At 42.7% G+C, this 23,826-nt stretch overlaps 2 protein-coding genes across 5 annotated transcripts in view; one reads left to right on the top strand and one right to left on the bottom strand.

Annotated features, from left to right (window-relative positions):
* Positions 1-5,532, top strand: part of LOC109873520 (nuclear receptor corepressor 2) — a 175,376-nt gene extending 169,844 nt beyond the window's left edge. The window contains 3 exon segments of the mRNA XM_031815261.1: positions 1,169-1,381; positions 1,681-1,860; positions 2,029-5,532. Coding sequence (XP_031671121.1) covers positions 1,169-1,381; positions 1,681-1,860; positions 2,029-2,210 — 575 coding nt within the window. The 3' untranslated portion in view covers positions 2,211-5,532.
* Positions 5,533-10,895: 5,363 nt separating this feature from the next.
* LOC109878749 (refilin-A-like) lies at positions 10,896-22,529 on the bottom strand. Of its 4 annotated transcripts, none has more exons than XM_020470970.2 (4): positions 22,350-22,529; positions 21,712-21,938; positions 13,590-13,699; positions 10,896-12,521 (listed from the first exon to the last, which is right to left on the bottom strand). In XM_020470970.2, exons 2-4 carry the CDS (start codon positions 21,925-21,927, stop codon positions 12,188-12,190), a joined length of 660 nt encoding a protein of 219 aa, XP_020326559.1. In that variant the 5' UTR covers positions 21,928-21,938; positions 22,350-22,529; the 3' UTR covers positions 10,896-12,187. The 4 variants fall into 4 exon arrangements, with proteins under 4 accessions (XP_020326559.1, XP_020326552.1, XP_020326567.1 ...); XM_020470963.2 differs by having other exon boundaries at positions 21,712-22,081; positions 22,203-22,516; XM_020470978.2 differs by having other exon boundaries at positions 22,203-22,516.
* Positions 22,530-23,826: the final 1,297 nt, after the last annotated feature.

The following is a 23,826-nucleotide window of genomic DNA, read 5'->3' as shown; positions in this document are numbered from 1 at the left end:
CTTCCTGTGACCCATCAAACACATTTGGTGTGTCATCAGTCTCTGACTTGTGGTCAGACTCGCTCCGGTGGAACAAACTTGCACCTTTTTTCAATGCTGGATTGAAAGTCATTGAGAGAACAAAGGTGGACGTTTTTTTCCCGCGAACATCCTTTCTGAATTAAAAAATAATCCTAGAAGTAATCATCTAGTTTTTCGAAGGTATCTGTAATCTGATTACAATATTTTGTCTTGTAAGAGATTATATATATAATTTTTTTCGTTACATGTAATAGTTACTCCCCAACTCTGGTGACTATGTAGTGGTATAGATCAGCATGTTACAGTAGAGAGGCTCTCCTCCAGTTTGTATAGATATGGCCATGTGCCCCTTATGAACCCCTAGCAGACACAGCTAGGCTTTGGGCTGAAGCTTTAGGGCGTGTGCATCAGCTAGGCTACTCACAGGAGACTGGAGTGCAGTAGCTACATCCTGGGTGTAATCTAATGTACACCCCACCCTCTCTCTCTCTCTCTTCTGGAGACTCCAAACCTACATAATGCCCACTGACAAAATCTGTGTCTCTCTTTCTCTCTGAGGATGTGCTGCCTGGTTTACTCTTCTTCTCTGCTGTTCCACTGCACTCTTTCTCTCTGAGGATGTGCTGCCTGGTTTACTCTTCTTCTCTGCTGTTCCACTGCACTCTTTCTCTCTGAGGATGTGCTGCCTGGTTTACTCTTCTTCTCTGCTGTTCCACTGCACTCTTTCTCTCTGAGGATGTGCTGCCTGGTTTACTCTTCTTCTCTGCTGTTCCACTGCACTCTTTCTCTCTGAGGATGTGCTGCCTGGTTTACTCTTCTTCTCTGCTGTTCCACTGCACTCTTTCTCTCTGAGGATGTGCTGCCTGGTTTACTCTTCTTCTCTGCTGTTCCACTGCACTCTTTCTCTCTGAGGATGTGCTGCCTGGTTTACTCTTCTTCTCTGCTGTTCCACTGCACTCTTTCTCTCTCCCCTTCCTTTTCTTTCCCTTACTCTTCATTCTCATATTGGCTCTTTTCCATTTCAATTCTATTTGACTCTTTCTTGCTCTATTTATTTGTATCTCTCTCTCTCTCTCCCACTACTCAATGCCTTGGTTATGTCCCTCACACCCTCTCTAACTTCCACCTGTCCCCTCTTGCCTCCCAGGACCTGTAAGTATCCGCAGCCACCCGGCTCCTGAGGCGTCCGGTAACACCATAGGGCTGGAAGCCATTATCAGAAAGGCCCTGATGGGCAAGTATGATGACCAGGCCGAGGAGCGCCCTCCCTCCTCCAATGCTATTAACTCCATGGCTGCCAGTGTGCCTGCCGCTAATCCTCTCGCTGACGGACGGACCGAGGACTCTTACTCACTACAAGGTGTGATATTACCCCTCAAATCTCCCTCTGTCATAAGCCTCCACTCAGTTACAGGCTAGGGGTATTTTCTCTGTGCGTTTTATGTACTGGTGTTCATAGCAGGCAGTATTTCCAATTATGAAGCCGTAATGTATGTGTAACAAATTAAATATTGTATTTAGGCTACTTAATTAATATTTGTTAGACAAGTTTTTCACAGTTGTAACTTCAGATGTATGGAACCTGCTATGTAGATAAATGTGGATAGAATTGGTCAATTAACCACAGGGCTGTGTTTTGTTCCTTTCTTCTGCCTGCAGGTGGGGGGGGGAAGCCAAAGGGTAGCGGGCGCTCTAACGGGCGGAAGGCCAAATCTCCCGGGCCGGGCCTGTCAGGGGGGGAGAGACCCTCCTCTGTGTCCTCTGTCCACTCTGAGGGGGATACCAACCGCCGCACGCCCCTCATCAACCGTGTCTGGGAGGACCGGCCCTCCTCCACAGGTACTGCTCCCCCTCTCCCTGCCCATACTGCACCTCTCACATCTACACCATCTCATCCCCCACTGCTCATATTCAGCTGCACCTTTAAACCCTGTGTACTGCAGTCTGCTACCCATGGCATCATGGTCAGCACTCAATGATGTATTGTTGCTGTTCTTCCTCCTGCAGGCCCCACTCCCTTCCCATGTAACCCCCTGACCATGCGTTTCCCCGGTGGCATGCCAGTTGCAGCTCCCTCCCCCTCCTCTGGCCAGCTAGGGGTCCAGGGTCTGGGGCAGGGGCGGGCCTGGGAGGAGGAACCTAAGCCCCTGTTGTGTTCTCAGTACGAGACCTTGTCTGACAGCGAGTGAGAGACCCTGCCATGGAACAGAACAGCACCTACCAACTATCAACCACCTCCACTGCTGCTGCAGACACACACACACACACACCACTCTACACTCTCCATCCCACTCTACACTCTCCACCCCACTCTACACTCTCCACCCAGGAAAGGAGTGACCTCTTAGCCTCCCATCTCACACTGCTGACTGAGCATCTCAAGCGCTGATGGTGGTGTGCTGAGACACTGCTGCTCAGTGAATGTGTGTGTGTTGGTGTTTCTGTGTATACATTCACTCCAGGACTACTCTAAAGGACAAATCACTTGTTTTTTTTACTTGCCCCCCCCCCCTTGCTGGCCTTATCAATACGGACACATCAATTCACTCACTTTTTTGTGTACGTTTCTAGTGTCTTCTACGGATTGTGGAAGGGACTTGATACGGCCACATAGTCTGATGTTCATGTGTTTTAATCTGACCTGTTGATGGATTCACTGGCCCTGGACAAGGATGGATGTGTCCTCTGTTATACAGGAATCCTGCTCTACTCTGTCTGGGCTCTGTGAGCAGGGTTTCAACCTGGAGCTTCAACTTGGAGAAGCCTGCTGCCTCCACTGACCATCTCGATCTCTCATTCTTTCTGCCAATGACCCGATGGACATGGAGTTAACCACACAGAGCTCTGCATGGAGAGGTCTGCTAGGGAAGTGGACTCCTTCACTGACCCATGTCACTGTGCAGATGGCAGTGGGACTGGCAGGTAGCCAGCCAAATGGCATCCATAGTGCACTAGAGTACAGTACATTAGTGGACACTCGGCCGGTGCATTTCTACCACTATCAGATGATGGACAGGAGGGAAAAACACATTGTTTTCCTGTGTTTGTTATTTAGTTTTCTCCTTTTTAAATCAAGTCAGTCCAGTCTTGTGTTTGAAAGTGAGCTGAGACCGCTAGTACTTTTTATGGTGAATTTTGATGGTGTCAGTTATTGTTTCTTATTTGCAACCATTTATCTTGGGGGGTACGTGGGAGGGTTATATCATTGGTTAACAGGGTATACATGCTGTCCATTGCTGATGATGTCATCATACATTTGAAATGTTATAGGAGGACGGTGGCGCCGTATGTTCTCCAGGCATCCAATAGAGAGAGTGGACTGTGGGTGTGATGGCACTAAGAGACAAGTGACACTTTCTCACTCTTTGTACATGAATCATGTCTATGTGTTTGTTGAGACTGTTTTTGGATGTTAAGCACTTAGTTGTCAATCTGTTCACAATAGCATTTTTAAGAATGTGTGTTTCGGGCAGGTGAGAATAGACTCAAGAAGAAGAGTGTAGAATCCTACTAATAGAAGCGTCGTCCTCCTTTAATATCTGTTTCATTTGGTCTTGCCACATACATGATTTAGTGTTCCCGCACTCAAGCGACAATCACAGCTAGTGAAACATTACCTAGTCCGCTTAGTGCGGGTAGAGACCAACCTTAAAGCTGCTTTAGGGCAAATTACCCGGCATTAGAGTTGGAATGTGCTTGCATTAAAGAGGTGACAAATAAAAGCCATCTATGTTTCTATGCCCCTTGGACCATGGTGGTGCCGGCTGTGGCTGTAGCGTGAGCCCCGGCTGGCCAGCTGGAAGTCTGTCTCTAGGATGGAATGCCTATTGTCTCTAGGAGCTGCCTGTTGTGACGGTCTGACCTCTGAACTTTTACTGTCTAGGGGAAGAGGAGCTCTGCCTCACCAGGCCAGACGCACATTTTTATCTAGACCCAATTTTGTACAGTTCTAAGATTCCTAGTGTTAAGTGCCATTCATTTTACATATACAGTAATAGTTACCAAGTGACGCACACATTTTTTTAAATATTTTTTTTCTACATGCCAGGGTTATAAGTGTTTATGCAGGGAAATGTTGAAACCAAGAGCAGATGAAATGTCCTTCTTTTGATGTCTTTTGTTATGTCCAAATCTGTCACAGCCTTAGCGCTTAACTGTCACTTACACATGATTTACAATGGGAGCTGCTAACTTACTGTTGTGAATGTTAAGAAATGAAAAGCAGTGTATTCTGTTTGAGGATTGTAGAACTTGCTGCTGTCACATCAGGTTACCATGACAATGGGCAACGACATGGTTGAATGTCCTCTTGCTCTTTGCAGGCTAAGCAATAGCTATATAAAAGGTGAATGCCAAGAAGAAAGATGTAAAAAGGGCGCTGTTTGAAAGGCGATCATATAAACATTGCCCAATTTGTTTTTACAGGCAACATACCCTCAGTCCTTAGTGAAAGGTATTATATTCTGGCATGGTCCTGATTCAAAGGAGGTTTAAACAGTCCAAAATTGAGTGTTACATTTGTGTGATTAAGTTTTTGTCCATTACAATGATGGTGTCCATGGCTTGTATTGACTGTTGAAGCCAGAGAAGCACAGCTGTTCTCAGTGTGACCTGTTTAGAGGGACTGCACTGCAGTGTGTTATCCTGTCCACTAGTTAAGAGTTGAGTTAGTCATGATGGAGACGTGTTCGTAATGAACGTGGAACAGTTGGACAGACAGCTTTCACTCCTTCCTCTTCACTGGATTACATAACGTTTCTACTCTGGCTACCTATTATACTGGTCATGGTTGACATCTAATCAGTCAAGGTGCAGCTAAATGAAAAGGTTGTAACTGGACCCATCCGACTACAAGGTAACCCCAGCTTTGTATTATAATATAGTTTGTGTCTTTACTTGTATATCAATTGACTATTCATGAAGTCATTGGGAGAGAGCAAAGTGACAGTAAAGTTTGACGTGACAAGAAGACAAAACCATATCCAGATGTGTTAGCTAAATAAATAGCAGAGGAAATGAGAATAACCAGTTGTTTTTAAATGTACTGATGTGTATTTGAATGATTTATGCTTTTCACTCGTTTCTGTTTGTTCTTACACTGCTTGCTTTGATTATGGTCATGATACTCTCCATGCTAATAGTTAGCATTTCATTTGTAATGAAAGGAATGTTTCAAAATGAACGAAAAACCAATTAATCGAAGGGCCGATAGGATCCCTATATTGTCCACAGGTTGGGGGGGGGGGGGCGACATTGACATTGATCAACCGTATTGTGCGTAATGATTTGTTTAAAAAAAAAAATTATAACCCACTGTATAATAGCCAGGATTGTATATAGAACTGAAGAGATGTAAATATATATGTGGCTTGCTGCAAGGTTGGTATTTACAGAAAAACTATTCACACTGTTTAATTCTACATGCCCACCAGCAACCTTTGTGGATAGCAGTGTAACAAAAACAAAAAAACACTGCCTTAATGTTTAAATAAAAATCTTATTGCCATTGAATCTGATGCTGTTCATGTCTTTCTGTATACTTTGATTGCCATGTATTACATTGTTGCAAATGTGTATGATCACCAACTGAATATCCTATTTTAAGACTATTTTAAATTGAGAGGGGGAAAAATCAAGACTAGATATGATGCAAACAGCTATCTTGGATCTGAGAGAACTGAAGATACACTATATTGCTGTCAAGTGTATAAAATCGAACACACGGACATGCAATCTCCATAGACAAACATTGGCAGTAGAATGGCCTTACTGAAGAGCTCAGTGACTTTCAACTTATCACCGTCATAGGATGCCACCTTTCCAACAAGTCAGTTTGTCAAATTTCTGCCCTGCTAGAGCTACCCCGGTCAACTGTAAGTGCTGTTATTGTGAAGTGGAAACATCTAGGAGCAACAATGGCTCAGTCTCAACGTGGTAGGCCACACAAGCTCACTGAATGGGAGCCCTGAAGTGCATAAAAATCGCCTGTCCTCGGTTGCAACACTCACTACCGAGTTCCAAACTGCCTCTGGAAGCAACGTCATCACTGTTCGGAACTGTCCGTCCGTCGGGAGCTTCATGAAATGGGTCTTCTTGGCCGAGCATCGGCTGGAGTGGTGTAAAGCTCGTCACCATTGGAATCTGGAGCAGTGGAAAAGCGTTCTCTGAAGTGATGAATCACGCTTCACCGTCTGGCAGTCCGACAGACAAATCTGGGTTTTGTGGAAGCCAGGAGAATGCTACCTGCCCGAATGCATAGCGCCAACTGTAAAATTGGGTGGAGGTGGAATAATGGTCTGGGACTGTTTGTCATGATTTGGGTTAGGCCCATTAGTTCCAGTGAAGGGAAATCTTAAAGCTACAGCCTACAATGAGGAGGTCCAAACAGAAGTGGTTTGTCGAGGTTGTTGTGGAAGAACTTGGCTGACCTGCACAGAGCCCTGACCTCAACCCTATTGAACACCTTTGGGGTGAATTGGAACGCTGACTGTGAGCCAGGCCGAATCGCACAACATCAATGCCCGACCTGACTGATGCTCTTGTGGCTGAATGGAAGCAAGTCCCCGCATCAATGTTCCAACATCTAGTGGAAAGCCTTCCCAGAAGAGTGGAGGCTGTTGTAGCAGCAAAGAGAGGGACCGACTCCATATTAATGACCATGATTTTGGAATGAGATGTTTGACAAGTAGATGTACACATACTTTTGGTCATGTAGTGTATGTTTAAAGCTGATCTAGTTTTAGAAAAATTAACTATCCCAGTCTAAATTGCTACCACATAATATAGTGCAGTGGAAACCAGCTGCCACAAGTGGGTGCTAGACTCTTATTATTGGATGTGGTGGTTGGGAAAATGAGCTGCCTGCATAGCTTTGCTACACACCGCTTCTCTGACAGTAAAGAAAGTACCATAAAACACAGGAGGAGAAGAAATGTCACGTTGACAATCTAATGAGGGGGTTAAATGCAGTGATCTGAGGTCCAGCAATTATGAGTTAATGAACTATTAATCCCCAGGGGTTCATTGTGAACAATACCCAGAAGTTGTGCGTTTCCTGACTGGTAAAACTGAATGTTCTTTTTTAAACATTTTGCTTGCTTGGTGAACATTTATTTTTATGTTGCAGGGAGGTTCTAAGAACGTTTTACTCTGGTTCCTTGAATGTTTTCCTGGGAGGTTTTATTAACAATTTTCAGTGGATGATTCAATAAGACTTTTAATAACGCTGCTATTTTGGGTTAACTTTTTACTCCAAGCACAGATAGGACATACGGAAATTAATTTCCTTAAGCATTCATGCAACCACATTTATTTTTTAGTGTGACACAGCATCGGTGACATTCAAACCTATAATCTTCTGTTCTCTTTACATGGAATTAGTCCACTGCGGCACCAGGATGGAGCTAGCATGCCATGTTTTGTTTTTTTTCAAATACAAGCTGTTCATTTTAATCTATTAAAACCATAGAGATAAATAGAGGACTCATCTTTGTATCTGTGCCATTATAGCATCTGTGACTGCATGGGGAGCACCATTGAGGCAATCTCCATTTTAAAGCCCATTTTATTCACGATTGGCTTATCCCTCCTGATGACCCAGTTGGACATGACTCCAACAGGGTCACCTGGAGGGATCAGACACAATGAAGTTGAAATCTCACCCAGTTGACTACATTAAAATGGTAGAACCCCTCAATGGTGCTGCCTATGCTAATATGGCCTTTTGACCAATAGTAGCCTCTATGATTCAAACAGACTCCATTTCAAAGGAAACAAGCACTCATTAAGATCAGGTGTGGCCAATTAGTGGGCACAGCAAGCACGCCTGAGTTTTGTTGAGGCTAAGAAGGGAATGTATATGTTTTTAAATAACGTTCTTAGAAAGTTCTCTGAACGTTACTAAAGTTTTCTTGTGGTGTTTATGGAAAGTTTTCTTAACGTTCTCAGAACATTTTAAGAACATGACTTTAAATAGAACCATGAGGAAACATTATGCTGAAGTACTGAAATTGCCACAAAAATAACATTGTTAATGTTCTTGGACCAATTTGAGAATCTGACATTAAATATAACCATGAGGAAACCTGTTGGAAACACTATGCTTTAGTACTGAAATGTTATTTCTTAACATTCCCTGAACTATTCTTAAACCAGTTGGAGAATGTTCCTAGAACATAACCATTCTTTTCATTTTTTTATGTTACCATGTTTGAACTTTTAGGAAACCTTCTGTTAAAGTAACGAAATACCAAGAAATAACTTTTTTGTCAAGTTTCGTACCAACTATTCTCATGTTCTATGTTTGTCCCTCTGTTGTGCTGAGACTAGCTACAATTTCACAACTGACTGCCTTGTAGCTTTAGAGGAACAAATGAGAGTGGAGCGTTTAGTTGTAAAGTCTTGGTTGGGCCCAAGCCCCAGTCACAGCTCCTGTGTGACATCTTAATCCTGTCTGGTGCGATTAGCTTCAGAGTGAGGAAGGAGGTGCTGATGGATTTGTGCTACTGAGAAGACCATGGGGCTCTGAGGCATACACCCAAACCCTTCTACGTGCCCTCTGCCAAACGAGAGAGGCAGAGCTGCTGTTATTTTAATATCGCTTGGATATTAATAGGATGGATTTATGGGACGGAATAGTGCTTGAGTTATAGATGCTAAATATTCACGCTTTGGAAACGACCATGGTTGTGCTAATTGTAGAAGTGTTGACTGTAATTGATATAAGCATTTCTGCGATAAGTTCTGCCTTCTTACTTTCAAGCCTATGAGCTTTTCATTTGAGTTTTTCCTCTCCTTCGTTTACTCCTGAAAGTGTGAGGCAGGGCAGAACCTTCAACAGTTAAGTAGTTGCGCCACATTTAATGTGACCTTTTCCCTGGCGCTCTATGTCTGGGGAACTTCCTTTTCCCTGGCGCTCTATGTCTGGGGAACTTCCTTTTCCCTGGCGCTCTATGTCTGGGGAACTTCCTTTTCCCTGGCGCTCTATGTCTGGGGAACTTCCTTTTCCCTGGCGCTCTATGTCTGGGGAACTTCCTTTTCCCTGGCGCTCTATGTCTGGGGAACTTCCTTTTCCCTGGCGCTCTATGTCTGGGGAACTTCCTTTTCCCTGGCGCTCTATGTCTGGGGAACTTCCTTTTCCCTGGCGCTCTATGTCTGGGGAACTTCCTTTTCCCTGGCGCTCTATGTCTGGGGAACTTCCTTTTCCCTGGCGCTCTATGTCTGGGGAACTTCCTTTTCCCTGGCGCTCTATGTCTGGGGAACTTCCTTTTCCCTGGCGCTCTATGTCTGGGGAACTTCCTTTTCCCTGGCGCTCTATGTCTGGGGAACTTCCTTTTCCCTGGCGCTCTATGTCTGGGGAACTTCCTTTTCCCTGGCGCTCTATGTCTGGGGAACTTCCTTTTCCCTGGCGCTCTATGTCTGGGGAACTTCCTTTTCCCTGGCGCTCTATGTCTGGGGAACTTCCTTTTCCCTGGCGCTCTATGTCTGGGGAACTTCCTTTTCCCTGGCGCTCTATGTCTGGGGAACTTCCTTTTCCCTGGCGCTCTATGTCTGGGGAACTTCCTTTTCCCTGGCGCTCTATGTCTGGGGAACTTCCTTTTCCCTGGCGCTCTATGTCTGGGGAACTTCCTTTTCCCTGGCGCTCTATGTCTGGGGAACTTCCTTTTCCCTGGCGCTCTATGTCTGGGGAACTTCCTTTTCCCTGGCGCTCTATGTCTGGGGAACTTCCTTTTCCCTGGCGCTCTATGTCTGGGGAACTTCCTTTTCCCTGGCGCTCTATGTCTGGGGAACTTCCTTTTCCCTGGCGCTCTATGTCTGGGGAACTTCCTTTTCCCTGGCGCTCTATGTCTGGGGAACTTCCTTTTCCCTGGCGCTCTATGTCTGGGGAACTTCCTTTTCCCTGGCGCTCTATGTCTGGGGAACTTCCTTTTCCCTGGCGCTCTATGTCTGGGGAACTTCCTTTTCCCTGGCGCTCTATGTCTGGGGAACTTCCTTTTCCCTGGCGCTCTATGTCTGGGGAACTTCCTTTTCCCTGGCGCTCTATGTCTGGGGAACTTCCTTTTCCCTGGCGCTCTATGTCTGGGGAACTTCCTTTTCCCTGGCGCTCTATGTCTGGGGAACTTCCTTTTTCCTGTGCTGCTGCTGCTGGATAAATGATATTCCTTTCCTTTGTGGTGAACACAAAATTAAAATAATGGCCTGTCTTTAATAACAGAGGGGCTGTATGGATTATTTGTTCCTGGCCCTATCTTTAACTTTGGAGAAGCCATGGGAATGCTGCTGTGAATTTAAGTCAGGGTGTCAATAATGCAGTTTTGTGTCCCAGGCTCTTTTAATCTGCTGAAAATAAAATATTGAGAATACAAGAGCCCATAGTGCACTTTGTGTTTTGGAATTTCGTTTTTTATTCAATTAAGATATACATTTGTCTTTTTAAATTATTTTCTCTTGTCCAAAACAAAAAAAAGATGATTGACAGAAAATATACAAAAATATAAAGAGAATGCCTCAATACCACATATACAACAGGAAAGTATTTTACAAGAACAAAATCAAACGTTAGTGAACACTAACTTTAATAATAAGAAAAACAACAGACCCCTAGATTTTCATCAACTCAAACGTACCAATAATGACTTCTCAGATACCTTCTGCACATCACATAAACCCACAACAATCTTTCCAGTGAACTATCTTTCTGTGCAAGCCACTATAATACATATGGTTCAACCCCTCAGTATTGTAAGTATTCAGAACATCTTAACCCTCAAGAAACCCTCCAAAAACCACTGATAAAACTGCACAGCCTCTCTCCACTTTCTCTCCTTACTTTCTTCCTTCCATATACTTGAGTGTATAAAACACACCTTTCTTTGTACATTTTCAACACCTACATTAACTACAGCTTTCTTTTTTTTTAAATTGCTCAATATGTCAATTAAAAGTAGGTAATACACATTTTCAAGAAATAGAGTAGAGATTTTTTTTTTTACCTGAGGTAAGTAATCTGAATTCATAATACACAGTTCAACATTTACCAGGTTCCATAATCCATATGTATATAAGTCAGACAAAAAGAGGTTGTGAGCAATTCTTAATAATCTATATTACATCTGTATTATTTTCCTACAACATCACCTGACAGCAGTATATAAATCCAAGCCACCCATTTCCTTATCCAGTATATTACAACAGTCTGCTGGAGAGAGTAGCTGTTGGGATTTTTATGGTTGTGTTTACCAGTCTGCCAAACAATCAGGACATCAAAGGTTAGAGCTGTCTAAAAACAGACAGAAATGTTCCTCAGGTTTGCCCAGCTAGTCACAGTATTAACTGGTTAGCTCTGCTCTCCCTCCTCCTCTCTGGATCCAAGTTCGGCATTTCCAACGGGCATGTCCTTCACCAGAGGCATTCTATAACAGAAACCTTGACTGTCTGTCTGCCTGCTGTTTAAGGTGCCTGCTAAGACTCAGTTTCTGATTGGTTGTAGAAAATGGTAAGAGAATGTGATATTTTCCTTTAAAAGACCTTTGTCTAACAGACAAAAGAGGCAGAATCTAGAGTTTATGTCATGAAGAGGAGTTCAACATCACTGGAGGTGAAAATGATGTGCTCATGACACCCTCAAGACATGTGATAAGAAAAATGCACAGTTGTGAAGTAGATCTAATGCAGGAGTCCTTTCTGACAGTTCGATGAGGTTGAGACAAAGACATAACTCACTACTAGGGTGAAACCTCCTTCGATACAAAATCTTTGGTCCAATCTTTCAAATGCTAAGTATTGCATTTCTGTTTCCCCCTCTTTTCAGAATGCCTACATCATTTACACAGAGGCTGCTTTTCATGAGTCTGTCTGTGTATTCACACTTTTTCCCTTTTGAGCATTCATGAATATGTCATTTCTATAATACATATTGACAGTCCAACAAGATGTGTAACATGCTACCATCAAGCCTTAATTAGTCATGCTCAGCTATTAGAGGAGGCTACAGACTGGAAGGGCTCAACTCAATCAGACAAATAATGAACCATGAAGTGCAGCTCTTTAAAGGCCTATGTGATTTGCTGTACTTCCCCTACAGTACCCCTAATACATTATGTAGTGTGTGTGTGTGTGTGTGTGTGTCCATTCCATAACAGTAGGATTAGCATGGCAGGCATCAGGTTTAGAGGTCCTCTGTATAGATGATGCAGGGGCTGCTGTCCTCACTGGACTCCAGCTGGACGGTGGAGACAAACCAGCGGCGAGAGCCCGTAGCGTTGTAGTTGACCGTGGTGCGGTAAGTGTTCTTGGCGTGTTTGGGGTACACAATGGTGGTGCTCTGGTAGTGCAGGGGCCTCTGGCGCGGCTCTAGGTATACCTGTGACTTGTAACTCCTCCAGGTGCAGTTCTGCATGGCAACGACCGTCTCGCTGTAGGATGTCACCGTTGGAACAGGAGCGCAGTACACCTGGTCCCGGTAGTGCTTGTCTGAGTCGTACTTCACCTCAGAGTTACACCTGGGGAGTAGAACCAAAGACATTGGATTAAGTATTGAAGTACCAAAGTACTTTGAAGGGCAAACATTAAGTAATAGATTAAGCAGTAATTGGTATAGAAGCTGATCACTAGATGGCACTATTAAGTCGGGCTGCCACAATTACTGTATAACTGTAACAGACTGTTATGGATGAAGACCATCATTCTTTTGGGCGGAGGGGCGTTCATCTGACTTAAGACCAGACGGCCAGGCATTCGTGTGGCAATTTGACTTTTAAACTCATAGGTACACTTGCAATCGCTGCCTGGTATTGTGATGTTAACTGATGTGGCTCATGCAATGGAATGTTTTTTTTGTAATGTCAGTTGAGATGAATCAACAAATTTGGGTACACTTCCTTCTTTTACTTCCTACTTTGCAATGGTCACCAGTCCACCCATTATGCCATCATTGACTTAAATGGGGACACTTGTTCTATTCATTCTATTTCTATGGCAGCACATGCAGTTAGGAGCAGAGTATAAAATGTACTGCATGTCAAAATATATATACACAGTACCAGTCAAAGGTTTGGACACACCTACTCATTCAAGGGTTTTCTTTATTTTTACTATTATCCACATTCTAGAATAATAGTGAAGACATCAAAACTATGAAATAACACATGGAATTATGTAGTAATCAAAAGTGACTACCTCATGAAGCTGGTTGAGAGAATGCCAAGAGTGTGCAAAGCTGTCATCAAGACAAATGGTGGCTACTTTGAAGAATATAAATATATTTTGATTTGTTTACACTTTTTTGGTTACAATATGATTCCATATGTGTTATTTTGATGTCTTCACTATTATTCTAGAATGTGGCTAATAGTAAAAAATGAAGAAAACCCTTGAATGAGTAGGTGTGTCCAAACTTTTGACTGGTACTGTATATAGATATTATTTTAAAGAAATGCTATTTGAGCGGTTATTATGGTGAACGCGGTCATTTGGCTGGCCAATTACCATCATCCAAAATTCCATGACTGTCACAGCCCTACTATTAATAGCAACCCATTCTGTATGTAGTTTGGTGAAGGATCACTCACTTGATCTCTGTTTCAGGTTTTGGGTTGACCTCGATGCTCTCCCCAAAGAACACAGGGTACATGCGTGCCTTCAGGTCCGTCCCCGTTGAGTTCAGGAGAAGGTACGGCAGCTAGGGGAGGATAGAGGTATGAGATTAGGCAGGCCATTCACATAAATCCATCACTTTACCCCCTGTTAATGTATAAAAATGAACCTGCTGGTGGTGAGGGGAAGTGAGCTGGCAGAATCCATTCTACAGGCAAGAGTAGGTGTCATCACAGACTGTCCTGTGAGATCCCACTACTAGTGCTCTCTACCTAATACAGAGAACAGTTTCTTTAGCTGGCAAAGATGCAGGCTCTGAATCCACCTATAACAGGATAGGAACTCACATGAGGAGTCCTGTGTTATCTCCCCCAGCATTCACACAACACAGCTACAATAGATGAACACAGCCTGGTTAGATAGAGGAAATGGTGATGCATGTCTACGCAACAAGTAGCAAACAGAACACCACTACTTTTTTCATGCACATAATTACATAGTGGGACAAGGCCATATGAATTGTTACAGTAGATTTTCCACTACACTGTCAATCTCTTTTTACTGAGCCCCCAAGCAGCCTAGGGTTATGCTTCTGAAAGGACTTACAAAGCCAGCCAGCATGTCTGCCTGTTGTGTAGCTGAGGGGGCTAGTTGAGAGTGTCCCTCCACCTCTTTGTGTCCTGAACCTGGGCAACGTCCCTGTTCCACCTGCTCAAGCCATTAGAACCGCTCTGCTGCTTCCACTAAATCAACCCAACAGAGAGCCACCAGTCCAGACACACACACCAGCCCAGCCAACAGCAGACAAGGCTGACCAGGACAGGAGAGAGGCTACTGTCTGTCTATCTGTCTGTCTGCACTACACAACAAACCCTGTCCCAGAGAGGTCACATACATGTTTCGGTTAATTTGATTTCAATTGACTGTAAATGAATGAAGCCTTGTAGTCAGTGTTGTCAACCTTATGGTACGTACTGTATGCATCTCATCAGAGTATGTAGCCTAGTGGTTAGAGCGACAGGTAGCCTAGTGGTTAGCGCATTGGGCCAGTAACTGAAAGGCTGCTGGATCGAATCCCTGAGCTGATAAGGTAACAAATCTGTCATTCTGCCCCTGAACAAGGCAGTTACCCCACTGCTCCCCAGTAGGTCTTCATTGTAAATAAGATAAGAACTTAACTGACTTGCCTAGTTAAATAAAGGTTTAAAAAAATGTCTCACATACGGCTGAGTCTGACAAACAGGTTAGACCATGTCATCAGAGAGTAAAATACCGTCTAGTCTGAACCAGACTTGGTTCACCTGTTACACCCAGCATTCTGACTGGGAAAGACCCTATGAGAAGGCCTCTGCATAGGGACTCTGCTGTCTTGTCCCACCGTCTGCCTAGAGACCAAAAAGTCATAGGCACAAACCCCTATGACAGCAAACCCCTGTAGCTACTGCTTCTGGAACCAATTAGCAAATTCTAAATCCTTTGCCAAGTCTATACAGTGCTGCTGTCTGAGCCCAGAGGCATGCGGGGATGACATCTAGTCATAATGCCATCCAGACAATACCTTTCATTGTGAGTCCAAGACATCCAACTAACACTTTTATGTGTAATTACAGGATCTCTCCAAACACAAACTTCCTGAATCAGCTATCATTCTGTTCCCACCAGCTCTCTTTCTCTCTCTGTCATTACGAAGTGTAGATCGAGGAAAGTTGTCACATGTTAAGGTTTGGCTGCACATGTCTCTCCAAACCCATACAATTGCTCTTGGGACAGGTCAGAACAGGCCAAGGGCACAGCAGAGTTGCCACTCAAATCACTGTGCAGCACACAGCTCGTTTTACCCAAACCCCCTAATCGGAACCGGACAAAAACTCACTCTGTAGGCTGTACCGTACCCCAGCTTGTAACTTCAGCTCTGCTGAGTATATCACTCTCACTCAGATGAGAGCTAGTGTAACCAATAACCATGCTACCCTCATTGCTGTTAATCCCTGTAAATCTACCTTCATCTGCAAAGTCATTAATTTTCCACTCTGTGCTGCTGGCATCATCAAATTAAACGAGTGTGATTGGCATGTCTTCTGTGCTCTGGCAGGAACAGCACACTTGCTGTTTTTCCAGGGGAATGAATATGTTGGCAGCCTTTGAAAGTGTAAACACTTGTGAATAGTAGGTGGGCTCCAGGCTAGGAGCTCCTCCATCTACAGTAGGGATTAACATTGGCAACCAGAATCACGGGACTGTCCCGGGACCACTCTTCACATTTCCCGAAAGAAATTTAATGACAAGGGAAATTAAATTTTCACCCAATGTCGCACTACAGCATTTCCACAAAACACACACATAGCACATTATCAAAACAGGTTGTCACATGGAAGCCTTTAGCCTAGCATATATACTTCACACAAAGTCGCCATAAATTGAAAGCACATGCATAATTGACATTGCTGGACTGCACACAAGACCCGAATGCAGTTTAGAGTTCTCATTAGAACTGAAAATGTGATCCTGGTCCTACCCAAGCCCAGGCCTGAGCTGAAGCCCAGGCCTGGTCCAACATAACAGAAATGAAATGAGACCGAACCCCCCAAAAAAGCCTGATTTTTAGAAAACAGTAAACTATATTGATTTAAACTGTAGAGTAGAGACAAGGAAACAGCCATTAGGCCTAGAAAAAGTGGTGAGAAAAACTCAGTTTAGCTATGATCAACTAATTAGAAAAATATTGGAATAAAGTAGGCTAATACAATTGAAGGCATGTATCAAATTCTTGCTTATACTGAAACTTCGAAAGTCATATCCAACCGTTATATGAATTATTAGCAATAGTCGTGTGTGGTCACCTAGATTATCATTTCAGCACCGTTTTCATTGGGACAGCGCCATCGAGCTATTTTGAGACAAGCTGTCGGGACTCTAGTAGATAAATCAATCAATGTCACATTTTAGTTTTCACTGATCTCCGTTTGGATATTTGGTAACAATTAGGCTGGGGACATGTTAGCTAAATTGAGGTGGGTACTAATGATACTCTTTATTCTAGTTTGCGCATATATTAGTTGATCAAAACATTTTACTAGCGTGTTATCAGCCTACACGTGGATTTTGCTCTTCTCCCGTGTAGTAGCCTGTCCAACTCCTGACCAAAAGCATGTGACTTGTCTGATAATCAATCATTGTGATTTTGCTTCACTGAATCTCTGTCTGTATATTTGGTTAATTGAACTCTGGCTGGACCAGTGGAAGTGGTAGCTCATTTATTAGTTTGATCATCTATCACTGACTAGAAACATTTAGCATGCAATAATGTAACCTACATCAATTGTATAACTTATCTAGTGGCTCGAGTAGTAGTCTTATATAGCCTTATATAGAGCTATTTTCCTATTGTCACAATCCCACTGAAACCCCAAATCCTGACTACTTCTCGCATTAAAATGACTAACTTTATATTGTAATCCATAGGTAGCATTATCAAAGCACGTCTCGCCTATGTGAAAATAGGCCTATCACATTTCCCCCACTTCTTTGCGTTGTCTCGTATTGCTGCCCATACAGTGGGGCAAAAAAGTATTTAGTCAGCCACCAATTGTGCAAGTTCTCCCAATTAAAAAGATGAGAGAGGCCTGTAATTTTCATCATAGTTACACTTCAACTATGACAGACAAAATGAGATAAAAACAATTTTTAAATAATTAATTTGCAAATTATGGTGGAAAATAAGTATTTGGTCAATAACAAAAGTTTATCTCAATACTTTGTTATATACCCTTTGTTGGCAATGACAGAGGTCAAACGTTTTCTGTAAGTCTTCACAAGGTTTTCACACTGTTGCTGGTATTTTGGCCCATTCCTCCATGCAGATCTCCTCTAGAGCAGTGATGTTTTGGGGCTGTTGCTGGGCAACACGGACTTTCAACTCCCTCCAAAGATGTTTTATGGGGTTGAGATCTGGAGACTTGCTAGGCCACTCCAGGACCTTGAAATGCTTCTTACGAAGCCACTCCTTCGTTGCCCGGGCGGTGTGTTTGGGATCATTGTCATGCTGAAATACCCAGCCACGTTTCATCTTCAATGCCCTTGCAGATGGAAGGAGGTTTTCACTCAAAATCTCACGATGGACATGTACTGGCTTAAGCAGGGGGACACGTCTGGCACTGCAGGATTTGAGTCCCTGGCGGTGTAGTGTGTTACTGATGGTAGGCTTTGTTACTTTGGTCCCAGCTCTCTGCAGGTCATTCACTAGGTCCCCCCGTGTGGTTCTGGGATTTTTGCTCACCGTTCTTGTGATCATTTTGACCCCACGGGTTGAAAACTTGCGTGGAGCCCCAGATCGAGGGAGATTATCAGTGGTCTTGTGTGTCTTCCATTTCCTAATAATTGCTCCCACAGTTGATTTCTTCAAACCAAGCTGCTTACCTATTGCAGATTCAGTCTTCCAAGCCTGGTGCAGGTCTACAATTTTGTTTCTGGTGTCCTTTGACAGCTCTTTGGTCTTGGCCATAGTGGAGTTTGGAGTGTGACTGTTTGAGGTTGTGGACAGGTGTCTTTTATACTGATAACAAGTTCAAACAGGTGCCATTAATACAGGTAACAAGTGGAGGACAGAGGAGCATCTTAAAGAAGAAGCTACAGGTCTGTGAGAGCCAGAAATCTTGCTTGTTTGTAGGTGACCAAATACTTATTTTCCACCTTCATTTCCAAATAAATTCATTAAAAATCCTACAATGTGATTTTCTGGGTTTTTTTTTCTCATTTTGTCTGTCATAGTTGAAGTGTACCTATGATGAAAATTACAGGCCTCTCTCATCTTTTTAAGTGGGAGAACTTGCACAATTGGTGGCTGACTAAATACTTTTTTGCCCCACTGTATGAGAGCTTTGGTAGAGAATGTGTGATCACCAAACGGTATGAGAGTAGATATATTTTTTTTGAGTTGGTCCCCGTTAAGATACCTTGATATTTAAACAATGTCCTCTCTTCATGTCCCCGTTATTTATGAGCTGATCTGTATAATTATTAACTCGATTTTGCCAAATAGGAGATATTCTGTCATTCGTTGGAGGTTATCTAGCAAGCTTGGTCATTTGACTTTTATTTGACTGCGGTTACAAAGTTTGTATGATTCGATAACACTATAGCCTACTCCGGGTGCGCTCTGTGAGTCCGGAGTGCGCTCTTTGTCCATATGCAGTAGCCTAGGTCTACTGCTGAAAGGCGCTGAATTAATTTAGGAACATGATAACGCTCCGAATTTATGAACAGCCTGGTTCGCAATTCACAACCATGTCATTGGCGATCAAAATTACTCTATCGTTTCCATCAATTTCACTTGCTGTGAAATATTTACATTGTGGCGCAGCCAAGCTGGCAATCTTATTTTGCGAGAACCCTGGCATAGTAACCATATATTGCCTTTGAATGGGCACTTCCAATTTTTGTGGTATTTCCCGTGACTTTCGGGATAAATATAAATTATTCCCCGTATTGAAATTTGGTAGATCCTCGGGAAAATGTTAATCCCTAATCTACAGTACCCAGGAAGCTGCACACATACGGAACTCATTCTCCCGGAAGCACTTCTCCACCCACCTAGTCGACCTGGTGTGCAGCTAAGCATAAAACCACATGCAGTACAATACACACTCAGACAAAGAGCAACTCTCTCATACACTCGACGTAGATCACGAGGACCTGGAGTAAGGAAAAACTCTGCCCATCATCATCATCACACAGTAAACTTCTGACTGAGTATTGTAGATGTCTTCAAACTCCAGCATCACGATCAATATCAACACTAAAGCTGGAATAAGCACCTAATGACTCACAACACGAGTCTCCTTTCTGTCCTATACACTAATGCAGGGATAGTTATAGTCCTTGACTGGGCCAGAACACTGACTGGTGAGAGGGACTCTCAGCCTCCCCAATATGAAGCAATAACAGTGTAATAAACCATTTAATAACCAGAATATAAAGCAGGAGTTTGACTGCGATACAAATAAATGTCTATCCAAGGAGATACTGTTGAACCTGCTCACCCCTCCATTGACAACCTCCTTTCATCTGATATGCTGCCTGTCAAGTCTTCTGCATGTGCATGCATGTCTGCCTACTGCCAGTGCCAAGCATGCACATACTGTATATAAAAGAAAATAGCTCAAGCTCACACAAAAAAAATGCTTTGCCAGCCTTTTCTAATGGAAGATATATATATTTTCCATACATATGCAATCCCATTAAAGGTATTGGAACCACAAGTGGAATCAGCCCCAATCAAAGCTTCTGTTTTGAGGGGAAACCACAAAGCAGGGGAGCTCCACCAGTCCCCACATCCAGGGGACCATATCTCTCCCTTTCAGGCCTCAACAAACCAGTGTCACGCAACTCCCATCTACTGTATTGTACTGTATGTGAGGTTGGCTGCTGGCTTCCCTCTAAAAGCACACATAAATGCTATCGTGACCTGTATGAACATGTTCCTTTGATAGTTAAATTAGGAGTGCCTTGGAAACAATTATTTAAAATAGAAATTACCTTTGTTCCTCAGTGGGATTACTGCACTTCACTCAAATCACAGCAAACGATAGATACAACTGTTGCTATTTCTAACCAACATTACACAAATTGCATTTCTTGATCAAATAATAATAGATCAAATGTGTGTCCTCTCCCAGGTGTGAGGCACTATTCACACTATCTATTTATTAGGGATTTCAAGCCGAAGCATGTGCCTATATGGGCTGTCTGGTTTCCAAGCTGGCATTGGCTGCAGTGAAAGGGTAACGCTAGGTTATAGTGTAATGTTCTGCATGAGCAGAAGCATGGTCGACTAGAGGGCATTAACCTGAGAGTTGTCAGTAATGGAGACCACAACAGACCCAAGGAACTAATCAGATATAATCCCAATCACACTCTGTTTTGTCCCCTCACCCATTTCCATTGCTACCACCACACACACTCAAAAGGTTAAAGTGTTTACACATTGACCTAGAGTTCTGTTTGTTTCTATGGGTCACTTCAACCCTGGGCTTGCCAATGAACTTGCAAACTATTCCATCATGAATGGGACAGACCGAGAGATATGTTTGATATGCGCTCTCACTCTCTTGTAACATTCCTCATTGACTCTTAAGTATTGTTAAATATTCACTCAAGAGGCAAGAACATATCCAGATTGATGCTTATCCCTTTCATGGAACATTAACAGAGAAGATCTTTTGGACACTGCTTCTCTTGGTGTTTCTGCAGTGAATAGTTAATTATTACAAATGACCAAATCACCACAAACAATTGAATCGATTTTAACACAGAAATGAGAGAAAGCTAGACCATTGGTTCTATTTCATCCAGTCCTATAGGCTACAAGTATTATAACACATAATACTTACAAGTATTATAACACATAATACCTACAAGTATTATAACACATAATACCTACAAGTATTATAACACATAATACCTACAAGTATTATTACACATAATACCTACACGTATTATAACACATAATACCTACAAGTAATATTACACATAATACCTACAAGTATTATAACACATAATACCTACAAGTAATATTACACATAATACTTGTAGCCTATAGGACTGGATGATCAGATCCTAGATGCCTATAGGACTGGATGATCAGATCCTAGATGTTTGATCTGAGGCCTTTAAGTAATTTATCCATAAACTTGTTTATTATTGTTTGAGATTAATGATCCAAGCAATCATCAAGACATGTCAGAATTCATTCAACGGTATGATTTCTAATGATAATACTGAATCAGAAAATGTCTAGGCCTATGCGCTGAACCAGTGAAATGCCAACAGTAAGATGAAAACCAGATGTTTAGGAGTAAGAAATTTGCAAATTCATGTATCTGTTCAAAACAAAACAGTTTACTTACTACCATGACGGACACATGCTTTAACAATAAAGTCAATCGGAGGGTACATAGCTGCAATTCCTTCTTGTCTTGCTCAAACTATTTCCGTGTTTTTTTCATTTTTTTTTCTTCAGAATTGCGCACTTGTTGCGCACAATGCGCAGAGCCAGCGGCACTTGTAAGCTATCAAAACACATTATCAACTGTTGCTTACCAGTTTGCCTTCTTTGCTCTCCTTTTTATAGTATCCATGGTTCTCGACTGGCGTCGTACAACTCCCGGAGCGCGACTCGAGCAGACCGGGGGACAGCGAATAGAAGGGCGGACTTGGACTCGGAGGGAGTCCCGAATCCGGACTGTCAAGCAGTCCCTCCCGATTCTTTCCTTCCAGACTGTCATCCATAGCTTGTAAATGTAGGTGCCCCACCATTTCTGGGAGAGCTCAAAACAAAAACCAGGCAAAGTCACTCAAGGCGATGACGAGCCAACCAATTTTCTTGAATGACTGCAACCCAAAATGCGCACAAATCCCGTCATTCGGAGATGGGCAATCCCTGTTCAAATTCTTCATTCAAAACAGATTTCTAAAATAACACATTTTAAAATAATATTAGAATATTGTCATTACATTATAAAACCATAATATCTATTTGCCACATACTAATCGCACGCTGTGCCTGTAGGCTTTAGCCCTAATTCACAAACCTTTGATTTGTTATTAAAGCCTAACAGTTTTATCTCCATCAGACGGTCGGTAAACAGTATGTCATCCCAAACAAATACTCTCAAATAAGTAAGAATTGACAAGTAAGAACCTGAAAGAAAATTCCAGAAACTCCCTGACAAACTAACCAGAAATTATATTGTCACTTTATCGTCCATTCTCGATTCAAATACGTTCCAGAAAGCAATGGAAGTCATGTTAAACAATATGACTTTATCCCACTGTAACGCAGCAGTCTATCTGGCAGCTACACGTCGACTGTCTGCTCTGTGCTGAACTGAACAGTCGGATCTCGGAGAGGTCCCTCTTCAATGTGCCTGCCAGCTTTTTTTTGCACCTGGAGCCAATCCAGCCCTGATGATCTGGATCCGTTCCAGGCACAGTCGACAGGGCGACCACGTCCGCACTGCTCCTCCCAGGTTAGTTGGGGCTCTGTGACTGATACTACACTATTATTTATATATATATATATATATATATATATATATATAGTTATATAAAGGTTACATTTAGTATTAATATTCATATATTTAATATATATTAATACTAAATGTAACCTTTATTTAACTAGGCAAGTCAGCTAAGAACAAATTCTTACCTTGTCAGCTCGGGGATCCGTTCCAACCTTTCGGTTACTGGCCCAACGCTCTAACCACTAGGCTACCTGCCGCCCTATAATACTTTATTATAAACTGGGTGGTTCGAGCCCTGAATGCTGATTGTCTGACAGCCGTGGTATATCAGACCGTATACCACGGGTATGACGAAACATGTCTTTTTCCTGCTCTAATTACGTTGGTAACCAGTTTATAATAGCAATAAGGCACCTCGGGGTTTGTGGTATATGGCCAATGTACCATGGCTAAGGGTTGTATCCAGGCACTCTGCGAAGCGTCGTGCATAGTATATTGGTATACCACACCACCTCGTGCCTTATTGCTTAATAACTCAGTAAATCAGGGAAAGTGGGAATATTGAGAGTGTAGCTATACAATAGAGAGATAATGTGTTGAATGAATAGCATATATGCTACAATAAGCCATGGAATTTACTACAAAAAAATAATTGATCTTTCAATTTGGCTCAAATCAATTGTGTTATGTTAACTTCATGCCTTTAAAATGTATAATGAACTGTCATTTAAAACTCTTGTGGCAATCTAATGTACACTGAGTCTATACAACATTATGAACTCTTTCCATGACTTAGACTGACCAGGTGAATCCGGGTGAAAGCTATAATCCCAAATTGATGTCACTTGTTAAATCCACTTCAATCAGTGTAGATGAAGGGGAGGATACAGGTTAAAGAAGGAATTGTAAGCCATGAGACAATTGAAACATGGATTGTGTATGTGTGCCATTCAGAAGGTGAATGGGCAAGACAAAATATTTAAGTGTCTTATGCTAGTAGGTGCAAGGCATACTGGTTTGTGTCAAGAACTGCGAAGCTGCTGGGTTTTTCATGCTCAACAGTTTCCCGTGTGTATCAAGAATGGTCCACCACCCAAAGGACATCCAGACAACTTGCCACAACTGTGGGAAGCATTGGAGTCAACAAGGGCCAGCATCCCTGTGGAACGCTTTCGACATCTTGTAGAGTCCA

This window comes from Oncorhynchus kisutch, linkage group LG3, assembly GCF_002021735.2.
Source record: "Oncorhynchus kisutch isolate 150728-3 linkage group LG3, Okis_V2, whole genome shotgun sequence".
In the NCBI taxonomy this organism is placed as follows: domain Eukaryota; kingdom Metazoa; phylum Chordata; class Actinopteri; order Salmoniformes; family Salmonidae; genus Oncorhynchus; species Oncorhynchus kisutch.
The sequence above is the reverse complement of the archived record's forward strand: the minus strand, read 5'-3'. Positions and strand labels throughout refer to the sequence as shown.